At 35.7% G+C, this 12,221-nt stretch overlaps 1 protein-coding gene across 1 annotated transcript in view; it reads right to left on the bottom strand.

Annotated features, from left to right (window-relative positions):
* LOC149795509 (dynein axonemal assembly factor 9-like) overlaps nt 1-9,229 on the bottom strand; it is a 233,920-nt gene extending 224,691 nt beyond the window's left edge. The window contains exons 1-2 of the mRNA XM_089965307.1: nt 9,134-9,229; nt 2,807-2,895 (exon numbers count right to left, since the gene is read on the bottom strand). Of these exons, the coding sequence (XP_089821433.1) occupies nt 2,807-2,895; nt 9,134-9,210 (166 nt within the window). The 5' untranslated portion in view covers nt 9,211-9,229. The remainder of the gene's footprint in view (nt 1-2,806; nt 2,896-9,133) is intronic.
* Between the last annotated feature and the right edge of the window lie 2,992 nt (nt 9,230-12,221).

Here is a 12,221-nt window from a genome sequence, read left to right as displayed (position 1 = left end):
CTTGAAAGTAAGGTGCTATCATGGGTCATATTTCAATGCCCAATCCTAAAGGAGATGAAAGATGTTGCTGGTATAATGAACTCCATACCTAGTTGAACAAATCGTTAAGATGTTACAAAATCTGTATTTTCCTTATCGATAGGAAGTACAGGTTGGTAACAAGGGTTATCATGTCTTGTTAATTATTACAAACAAATGTTGCTGCAGATGTCATCCAGGCAACTTGCTGCCATAGAAAAGGTCCAGACATGTGCTATTACTTGATTCATCAGACAAGTAAAGATCCAGGGGCCAGTGTTGAGCCATAATGAGAGTGCACTGAACTGCACTGAATTAATATATGATGTTGTAGGTGAGTCGCAGAAACATTCTGGGAGCATTATGAATAGAGATACATGTATAAATGCATGCAATCTTATTATATGGTGAGGCAAAGTCTCCTTCATAGGTGGCATTTGAAATCCACTGTGGTGTTTTCAATGGGAAGCAAAGGGTGTAGATGACTGGATTATGGATGTTTAGGCAGATGACCAGACACAGAGTGTCGTTTGCCATTAGGACCAAGAAAAAGTGTGAACGAATGATATGACCCTCTGTGCTATTAGCTTGTCCATATAGTGGTCCTTCAGGAAAATGCAGACAGCGAGCACTAAGTTGCATTCTGCCAATTGTACTTGCAGCTGCAGTTAACAGCACTGAGTGTTGATCGGCTCTGTTCAGTACCTCGGCCATTCTTAAAACTGACTCCCATGCATGCCCTGTGGCATTTGGAGTGGGAGAAGATAAGCTATGCTCCATCTGTTGGTGGATAACCATAGCAAGAAAGGTCCAACATCAAAGTTGTGGCAATGATATGCTCACTAACCATCAAGTGTCAACCAAGGCTGTCTGGTCCATATGTATGGAGTGTGGCTGTCATTCCCAAACCAGCAATTTCACAGTCAACAGCTTGGGGGGGGGTGGGGTAGAACTGCCAACAAATGATGATGAAGGCAGGTCAGAACATCCATAACTCTTCCAGACAGTGAAGTAACTGAAGTCAGACTCTTCCATTCAGTTGTAAGATCAACAGATACTGGAGCTCTGATGCAGGTTGTGGATGGAGTGGTAAGAGGACAAAACTCCAGGGATGGAAAAATGTCCTCAAAGGAGGCATGGAAGACAGAATCTTCCTGTGCCATTGGATAGTGTAGAATAGATGGCCATACTTTATAACAAGCAACATCATGCTGGTTGTGTGAGTTGAGACTAAGGTCCACTGTAACGATTGAGACTTAGCTGGCAAAGAGTGACGAGGTCTCGCTCACTAATTTCATAGAATGCACTGAATTAGAAAAAGTGACTTCAAGACAGTGGCTGAGTAAAGAGGCTCTTCTTGTGGCAGAGTGTAGAGAAATTGTGAAGAAACATCTGTTGATGCATGAGAAACTACTCATGGCATCATGCCAAATAAATGTCTCGAGGTGATATGAGAGTTTGACTCATCCCTGCGCATGTCTGTAAAAGTAAAGTTCAAAATACCTAAAGCTGGGCTGTTATTGATTGAGTCCTTAATATTTTTGTTTGGCCCTTTGTGATCCCTAATATATAGCCTAGACCAATCCCAATGGAAATAGGCATCCGTGTGAGGAGTATATTGTTAAGGATCTTTAGTTGGAATGGGATATGGTATGTTTCATCCATGTAAGATGACCATTTGTCCGTTGAATGAGACGGAATTTGGCTGTTCGTTAGCTCTGCCCCTCACTGTTCCACATGAGGAATGAAGTCAGAGCTTGAGGAGGCAAAGAAGAGTCCTGTGATGACCTGGGTGCCAGAGCTGTTTTACAGCATATCAATGTGCTTCATGGATGAAGGGTAAATTTCATTATCTCCCTTGTTACCATAACATTTCATATTGAGGAAAAGTCAGCATGCAGACTGGTGATGTCTTCAGCCTTAGATGTGTGTTTCTGAGCTTTGCCCATAGTTCTAATCTGTAAAACAAAATAGACCAAAATTTGTAAAACCGTAACCCTGCAACTGTCTTTAGAAAACAACTAAATCATTAAAAAGTTATCCCAGAACATGATAAGTGCACCTAAATATGTAATGATGACCAAGTGATAGCAACTTGTAAAGGCAGAAGTTTGTCATGATAGAAAGAGAAAACTTAGGAAATATAGATGGAAACACTCTTCACAGATCTGAAGTGAAAAACTCCTCCAACTTGTAGTAGTATATCCTCCACGTAGATTCTGATAACATGCTTCTTGATATGAATGGAAGTAGTAACATATGTATTCTTAGACTTTGCTGCAAAGTCTTTTTATGTAAGGGGAGATTACTCTGCCTGACCACCACACAGGTCAGCAGACAACTTTTAGCTCCATTTAGCTAAAAGTAGTATCTGGAAGGGCTGGATTTGCGAGGTAGTAGTAGTTCTCCTAAGGCATTATGACTGGGTAATGAATCTGTGGAAGAAATGGGCAAGTGATCTAAAAGATTAATGCTGAATCATAATTATTCAAAGCTATTTTATATGCTCCTTCAATAATAAGGAATCAAAATATATTTCGAAACAGAAAATAATGGCAAGAACTAAACTGACTGTCTTACTGTAAGTATTAAATTTGTGTTCAATTAAAATTGCTTAATTTCTATGATTAATTCAGTACAAATAGAGTTATAAAGCTTGAATGTATAGTAAAATAAATTTTTCTTTTTATTATCCAAGTGTCAGTGGAATAGCAACCACCCAAGCAGAGTCATGCTACCCTACTGCTAAATGTGTACCAGACTGGAAGTTGATCTCATATAGACGTACCTGATATACAAAGAATGGCATCAGGTAAATCTGTGCTTGCTCTAGTTCCATCATTCAGTAACTCCTGTACATTTCTCAAACGAGTTCCACTGAAATAACATTAAGAAAAAGAAATGGTACAAAACAAATATTGGTTACTTTTTATTGACATCTCCAAATTTAATCATACCATGATACTGTTTCAATAGATACCACAGAGGAAAATGAGAAATGCCTAACCATTTATTTCTGAGTACACAAAGTCCTAGTTAGAAGCAAACCATATGTGCACAGTTCTCCTTCACCTATGAATAGCAGACGTGGCCCTTACTACAACCCTTAAATTGTTGTTTTAGTCCACTGAGACAGATTAAGTTGAAAAATAAATATTAATGGTTTGTCTTTCAGACCCAGTTTATAAGTCATTTGTGATTACAAACATCAGTTCTGATAGGGTTTAGGTGGTATAGGTTTACTGACCAAAAGCTGCTTCAGACATTTACAGTTCTAATACATGCTTCAGACATTTACAGTTCTAATACATGCTTCAGACATTTACAGTTCTAATACATATGAAATATCTAGACTTTTGTCTCTGAACAGCAAAATGACCTTGACCTTTCCACTATATGCAACCATTACATCATAAGTGATCAATGTATGTGCACACATGAATTTGTGCTAAAAGATAAATAGCATCTGATGTACTTTAACAATAAGCAATCATAAACACTCTATATATCTAACTTCAATATGCACAAGAGTATGTTACAGTGACAACTTCATTTAGTAACACAATGAATGATCCCACAATTCCATTACACAACAAATGACCTTCGTTATCTATTCATCTAAAATTGTGGATCAAAACTGCTTTACTCCTTGAAGAATACATTACTGTGCATTAAAACGATTTGCATTAGCAACAGCAGTAAGGTGTTTTATTACGGCAGAAATTAAGTGGTTAAGCATTCAAAGTGTGTGTGTGTGTGATTTGGATTTTTAACATACCTTTAACAATTTTTCAGTCATATTGCTACGAAGTCTGGAGTGTGACAGTTTATAGTGATGTCAAGCACTAAGGCATCATGCCACAGACATGAAGCATGATGTCCCACCCAGTCACATTAGCCTGACACCAGGCTAACCAGTCCTAACACTAACCTCTCAATGCTGAGGGCAAAGCGAGGCAGCTGTTAGTACCATTTTTGCAAGTCTTTGGTATGACTCGACCAGGGATTGAACCCACATCCTCCCGCATCCGAGGTGGACACTCTAACCACTAGGCCACCAGAGCAGTAAACATTCAAAGTCTATCTCCTTTTTGCATCTCTGATCACATATTGAGGCATTATGTTACCATGTTACTCTAGTCACAAAGTAGTTGGCATTTTGCAATTTTACTGTCAAAATTCAATTTAATGCACACCGTGCAGAGAATACACACTGGAATTTAATGGATTTCTTCACATGGTGAGTCCTACTAGAGATAATATCTAAATGTGACTCAGAATAACACAAACTTTAATTTGGATGGAGATAATGTGCCTAGCATTAAGACTGACTGACATATCCATTCCATACCACCAAAACCAAGAACAGAACAATTTAAGAAGAGCTTCCAATACTTTGGTACAGTTATGTGGAACAAGCTTCCACTACATGTAAAATCTGCTGAAAATATTGGCATTTTTTAAGAAGAGATATCATGAGCATGTATGTGCTTTTAATAGATAATGGAATTTAGTATTTTAATAATAAACATGTTAAAATAAACAGTAATTATTGCTATCTTCATATAATGTGCATTGTTATACTCTTCTTGAGCGGGTCTTGAGGGAGAATAGTCCTTGACTAATGAGTCACCCTCTATAAATAAAGCATTACTATTATTTATTATTATTATTATTATTATGATGATGATGATGATTTTGTCAAACTCCTAAATTACTACCATTTTGTTTAGATGGTTGTTGAGCCCACAAGGCAAGAGCACACTCTTGATCTCTTCCCAAACTCAAACAATCCTCTCATCAGAAGTATCAGGATTGAGCCTGATATAATTTACTGTAAAACTGACACTAAGCCCTATGCAGGTATGCATACAAGTAAGAAGAAAAATGTAAAAGCTCTGGGGGAAATATTAGGGTTACATTTGCAAATGGTATGCTACCAGGCAAACTGAACAATTCAGTTACCCAACAAAATTTAAATTTCTTTTTCTAACAAAATGAAATGACTTCACCCAGTGGTTTTTCAAATATTCACTGAGTGACAGTAGTGTATAGCTTTTGAGATGTTTCCTTAACCCAGCCTAGTAGTTACAGAGTTGTATCCCACGAAGAAATGTTGGAGTTGATATCAAGGAAGTTGATAAAATGAACTCAGAGACATCTAGATAATGCTTTTTAATAGCTGACTGATATTAAAACATTACTCATTAACGGAATGTACAAATATCACCAACAGGAAATACATTGACACTCTTCCAAACACTGGCCATGTTACATAAGTTTATGTACCCCTTTTGGTAATTGCATTATGTACTGTGGCCACACAAATTCACCGTGAATTGTACTTAATTCTAACTGGCAGTAATGCCTAGATTACATTACTGCAACTACAAATAGGTATAAATAGTTAATCCGCTACCACAAGAAGAATCAATTTTAGTGGCTTTTAGTTTTCACAACTTTGCAAAAAAATTGATAGTCCAAAAGATTCACATCTAGTTTGAAGTAACCAGTTAAACATGTGGTTGCAAAGATGAGGTTACTCATCCATAGCATCTGAGACCAATGTGGTCTGTATAATAATAATATGTTACAGAAACTAACTTTGTTGATATAGAAAACAAAGCATAAGTAAATAATTTTAAAAAATCCTAAAGTTTTCTAGTCATTTCTTTGCTTATAAACCACACATTAAATAACATAATTGTATTTTATCTGCCACTGAGATGAATCATTGCTGCAAGACAATGGTTCAATTCAAAACCAGGATGCTGCAACAATAGTTTCTGACAATGTGATTGCCACATGACCTAACTTGGTGCATGCCAGCTTCACCAGCAATAAAGGGGTATATAAACCTCTCACTGACATGACAAAATGATCAGCTGAACAAACTGAATCAACCAGAACAATTTCCTTCATTGAGTTACAATAGTAACGAAACTGGAAAGGGACCAGGGGTGACTAGACCACCACAGCAGATGGAAGGGAATGCCTCCATATCCATTGAGTCATCATCTTCCTGAAGATTTACCATATGCTATGAAATGTATGTATATCAATAAATTTAGCTTAAATTTGCTTATCTGCTAGGCACAATGAGCAGCCAAATGCTGAGAATCATACATTATAACATTTAAGTAAATGGTACAAAAACAAATTATTAGATGTGTGAAACTTTTAGGCATCCTTATCTATAATACTTAATCCCAGTTCAACCGCTGTGAAACACTTTTTGTAAATTATGTAAGAAAATGGGAATTTAAAAAAGAGCTAGATGTTTTCTGGCACATTATTTGATCTGAAATGAGTACAATACAACTGTTTTTCCACATTTTATCAAGTGATGTGTGGGGAGAACCTGTCAAAAAGACAATTTTAAATATCAAGGATATTTTCACACCTGCAAAATCTCTTTTCATCATTCTTTGATGGATACCAAGCATTAATTGTATGTTAATTTTAGAAAGCTGTTGTTACATTCAAGGTCTTAATAAAACAATAGCAATATGACTAAAACTGTTAAAGCTACAATAAAACTCCCCAAAACACAAACACATAGTTTAAGACAATAGAGTTGTAACAACACTTTCAAACATTTAGATGTAACAGATGAATATGACACAATCATACATTTACAAAATGTGTTTATGATATGCATACAACACAGAGAATTTTCTACTTATAGATAATCTTTTGCTCAAAAACAATGTTAAATGCAAATATGCACAAGGAAAAATATAAGACACGGATGAAATTTTGTACTTCTTGTTTTGCTTCCACTTCTCCCTGTACAGCTCTCACTTTTCCCTCTTCTGTCCAAAAGAACAAATTACGTATACCTAAAATATATTTAAGCATTGTGTTCAACTTAACATCAAGCAGGCTTAAAATAAATACCTGCAATACATCCTTGGTCTTACCTCTCCAGAACAAAAGTTTTAAACCTACAGAGATATGTGACAATTTTCCAATCAAAACTTGTTTTCCTTTATTATCAATGCTTGTCAAGACTCCCAAGACATTGCTCTTCAAGGAAAAAGAACAGTAACCAACTGCATGTAAGTAATAGTAATAAGGCAAAGCACTGACAACTAACAGCTTTTGTCATTCTTTACAACGGAACCTCTCCATTAAAATTAAAACAGCTCTGCCAGATTACTTTAAATTAAGGATTATCATAGGACAAACATGAGTAACAAAACATTGTACATGAATAATAGTGCAAGTACTCTTCCATTTTGCAGTAATTTCATTATTACCCAATAAAGTTCTAAAGGTATTACTGAAGGAATTCTTCAACATTCAATACCATCATGAGATTAACTTTAAGTACAGTCAACTAAAAACCATGGTGCAAATATTGTTAAAGACTGACTCATTCACCGCTTGAAATGAGACAGATATCATAAGAGAGACAACAAATATTCTGCTATGAAAAACTCAACTCTATATAAATATACGAAATTCCAGTGGGTCTTTATACTCCAATTACACTCTAATATACTCCAACAATCATAAAAAATATAAAATGGCACAAAACATCATTGATGTTTGAAAGTATTTTTGGAATGTATCTTATGAATAAAATAATAATCAATACTTATTTATTTTGGAATGTGTATTTTATCTTATGAATAAAATAAAAATCAATACTTATTTATTTTATTTATGACAAAATAATGCTTGTCTGTTAGAAGTAGAAAAAAAAATCTAATCAAACATTTACAGTACTTGTTGACAAATTATACTAACAACATTCGAAAGTGATGACTACCAATGAAATTTGTTCAAGCTTTTGAGTGAATGAGAAGACACTCCATAAACAACTCTATCATACCCCATGGGTTTAATCATGATGCAAGAAAAGCTCGCCATGAAAAACATATGCTTTCATGAAGTCATTATTAGAAAATCATACTCTAACATATGTTGGTGCTACTCAGCACCCTGGAAACAAATAAAAGTACGCTGATTGATGGTTTCAAGAATGTAAATTAGATTTAACAAGTAATGGTTTTGAGAAGTTCACATATTTTTAAATGTATGTAGAAGCTTTATTCTAACATATTGTGCTTTTACTCACCAAAGCCAAAACATAACACATATTTACTTATGGCATCTTCACTCCATTAAAAGCAAACACCACAATGTGTAGTCATGAAATCATATTGCATTCTTTGCATCATTAACAAAATATCTTTTTACATGATTAATATTGCATTTTGATATCTTTTTCTTTTAAGTCAATCATATAACTCATAAAATTATGTACATGCACTGATACTCGTTACTTTTTTTTTTTCTTCTTTTTATGTTTATTTCCTTTTTTTAGGACTTTCAAGTAAATGATAAATTTAATTTCATAAATGCATGGTATATATAAGTATCCAGATAAAATCTATTTGACATTATGGATATTTTGCAAGATTTATCTAGCAAACTTCAGTAATCTATTTCAGGCATATCACATGAAGGAAAGCCAATATGGAACCAACAACAATATGGATATTTTCTATCACAAACCAAGTAAGTGGTGAAATAGCATCTTTTTAGTTTAACAAACTTCACAAAATTCAATTATGTTTTGGACCATTTGATAATTTTTACGATTACTAGAATATATCAGAGTAAAAAGATGTGCCCATTAAATCCAATATGATGCTGAACTCTGACATGTGTTTCATTATATGAATGTAGAGAAAAATAAGACGACAGTACTGGTTACAAAATGCAATATTAAAATGTAATTTTAGAAAGTTTTTGTATCGCCTGTGATAAAACTTTGTCAACTTCAGCAAATTGACTCGGTGCTAGCTCAGAAGTGGATATTAGAACCAGCCTAAACTGAAACATCATGTATCCTATTTGGTTGGTTTCGAGGATCTCACAGTTGTAAAAGCTGAATATATGAAATATACGATAGCATTTTACTTGTGACTATATACGATACAATTTTATTTGTGACTATATATGTGCGTCAAATTAACCACTCAGAGGATCTGCTGTGTATGTACTCGAAATCTGGATGCAGTTGGGCAGGCGTTGCTAGCAACCAGAGTACTTTAAATATTTCAACATGCACGCAATTCGAGCATTCCTTATCTAGTTATACCTGACAAAAGATGAAAAGGTTTCTTGTCTGATATTCCTTCGTGCCGAAGACGGCCGTTTTAAACGAGCAGAAGACATGTTAGCGTCCTAAATCTGCACCAAAAGCCGCCATTGGAATTTAACGTTGGTGCACAGAAAAAAATTACCAATGGCAATGTTTATCCGAGATGAAATCTGGCACGTACAAAATGTGTGTATGCGTCGAATGAAAGATGTTTCTATTTTGACCATAAAACATATTTAGAGTGACTGGCACAGCGAAGGATTAGTAAATAGTTTTCTTTACAGTAAAATAAATGATTTATAGTCAAAGACGCAACAAGAAAAGGGCACACTTTTGTTCTCGATTGGTATGAAATCCTGTAACTCTACTTGTATAAAATGTCAGTGCATCAGCAGAAAGGGGGGGGGGAGGGGAGCAGAGCCAACAAAAAGTGGTGACCGATTCTATTATTTTTTGTGCAAATAAGGGGGCTAATTTTTCTTTTGGTATGTTTTCGCCAAGTGACGTTGACTCATTAAAATCCAAGGCCTGTATGAGAGACCGACCCCCAAAATCTGAATCTGAGGCCAAATTTTTTTCTTCTGTTTATCAGCCAAGTGACGTTGGCTCATTAACTATCCAAAGGGTAATTTAAAGGCTTGTCTGTAAGCCGGGTTACTGTCCATGAAGGCGCCCCCCCCCCCTTCAATGCCTCATTGTGCGAATGTGATTTTACCTGCGGTAAAATCCGAGGCTAGCAAAAAGGAATGACTTCGTGCAGGTATATTTACGTCGAATATCTGTTGAATTTTGGGTAATATATATATATATATATATATATATATATATATATATATATATATATATATATATATATATATATATATATATTCTTGCCCCACCCCCCGTGAATCGCTAATGCGAAACAAAATCTTAGAGATTCAGAGGGCTGTCCAGGCTGATTTTCAATTTTGTTAATTTTGTAATCAAGCACACATCTCTAAGTGAACCTATGAGTTTACAATTACCCATACAACGATATTTTGTCTTTTTTCAATGCGTCGAGGGCACTTTAGTAAATCAAGCCACAAATGAGCGGTTAAAAGAATTAGCTGGCGGACCATCACTGATAAAACAACAAACCACCAAGACAGAAAACACCGAAAATCTGATAACGGGGATTGGTCTACTCGACGATCATTTTAAACAACGTGTAATATAATAAAATGTTCAAGCGTGTATTTCATCCCGCATTTGGCATGGAGGCAGCAGACATCAAAGACGAATCTGTTCGCGATTAACAGCATTATTTCTATGATACATATGTACCTGACGCACGGGAACGCATCGAGCTACAAGTTTATTGAGTCAACGTCACTTGGCGAAAACCTAAATTTTTTTTAGCCTCCGTTTTGCAAAATGGGACCTTGATGAGCCCCCCTCTCCATAATCGGTCGCAACTTATTTTGGGTCTGCCCTCCTTCTGCTGATCGAACTCTGACTACATTTAAAAGAGCAAGTAAACTAGACAAAAGTAGTAGTATTAGCAGCAGCAACAGAGGTATAAACAGAAATAATAACATATATATGCCTGCAGAATCAAAGTAATAAGTAAACTATTTAGAAGGTCATATTTTCTAGACAAATCAACGATGACTAAAAATAAAAATTTAAATAATATTGTAAAGGAATGACTGATATTTTTAAAAAGTAAAATATTAAAAATAATATATTTAATAAGGTTTTAAAATAAATAATTTTAATGATAATGATTCATATAATAACCAGACATTGACACATATTTAGAAATTATTTGTATTGTATTTGCAACAGCATCAATACTAACATGACCATCAGCAATAAATACAACAACAATAACAATAATAATAATAATAATAATAATAATTATTATTATTATTATTATTATTATTATAACTTTGATCGAGTTTGCTAGATGAATTTCAAAATTATGTGGGCTATTAGTAGTATAGGAAAATGGGGGTTCTAGATCACTTTCGTCACTGCGCGATAAAGGAGTGAGCTAGAGATTTTCCCCATGAGACTATACTACTGGGTTATTGGGGTTCTGGCTCAGCTGTAATGGAAGGGTGTTTTGGCTCACTTTTTACAAGAAGTTCTTGCTCAATTTTTAGCACTGCGTCATAAAAGGGTGACCCCCATGATACTGGGTGATGGGGTTCTGGCTCACTTGTTTCTAAGGGAGTTTCTGGCTCACTGTGTGACGACCCAATGAGACTGGGTGATGGGAGTTCTGGCTCACTTGTTTTCTGATGATGGTTCTGTCTCCGCGATGACTCCAACGGAATCATGCTAAAAGGTTCTGGCTCGTTGTATTACAGATGTGTGCGGTAGTATAGCGAATATGTCTTTTCCGTGTTATCCCTGGAGTGTAGAAAAGTAGAGTCCGAGTAAGAAGAACCATGATCCGGGATTGGAATTCAACGAGGAGGAATGACTGAAGCGTGAGAAGGAGTTGATAGCGTACGCGAATGAAGATTTTATTTATGTGCCTGAGATGATTTGTTGTGAAGTGAGTGAAGAGGACGAGGAGGAGGAAGGGGTTAAGCGTAGTCAAAGTCATCAGTGTCCAGTGCAGCGATACAATCAGCAGTATTACATCAAAAATTAGTTGAAGCGTTTTCATTTGTCGGAGTCGCAGCGAAATGAGTTTTATTATTGGTCTAATAAGGTGCCTCGAGTTCAATTGGTGGATCGCGCGAAATTCATAAAATGTCAGTATCTGTTCAAGCATATCTTTGAGAAGATGGTTCTTCACGAGCATGTCTCGCTATGCAAGACCGTTTCTGGGAAGAGCTTGATGTATGATAAGATTATTTCGGATGTGCTATCCTAGTCAAGGAAGTGGTGGGAATCCAGAAGTTGAAGCGTTCAGGATATCCACACCACTTGACGAGTGATTTTTTTTCCCTTGGGGAGGGAGAACGTTTACAACTCTGAAGACGTGCTATATTGCTTTTTTGTTTTGTTTTTGTTGTTATTCCTGCTCGTAAAAAGACCACTGGATGGGTTCTCCAGGGGAATATTGGAGGGTGTAGGTGATGGGAATGATTTTTTGAACGGTATG

The sequence above is a fragment of the Sinohyriopsis cumingii genome, chromosome 7 (assembly GCF_028554795.1).
Source record: "Sinohyriopsis cumingii isolate HCF-2022 chromosome 7, ASM2855479v2, whole genome shotgun sequence".
NCBI lineage: Eukaryota > Metazoa > Mollusca > Bivalvia > Unionida > Unionidae > Sinohyriopsis > Sinohyriopsis cumingii.
The sequence above is the reverse complement of the archived record's forward strand: the minus strand, read 5'-3'. Positions and strand labels throughout refer to the sequence as shown.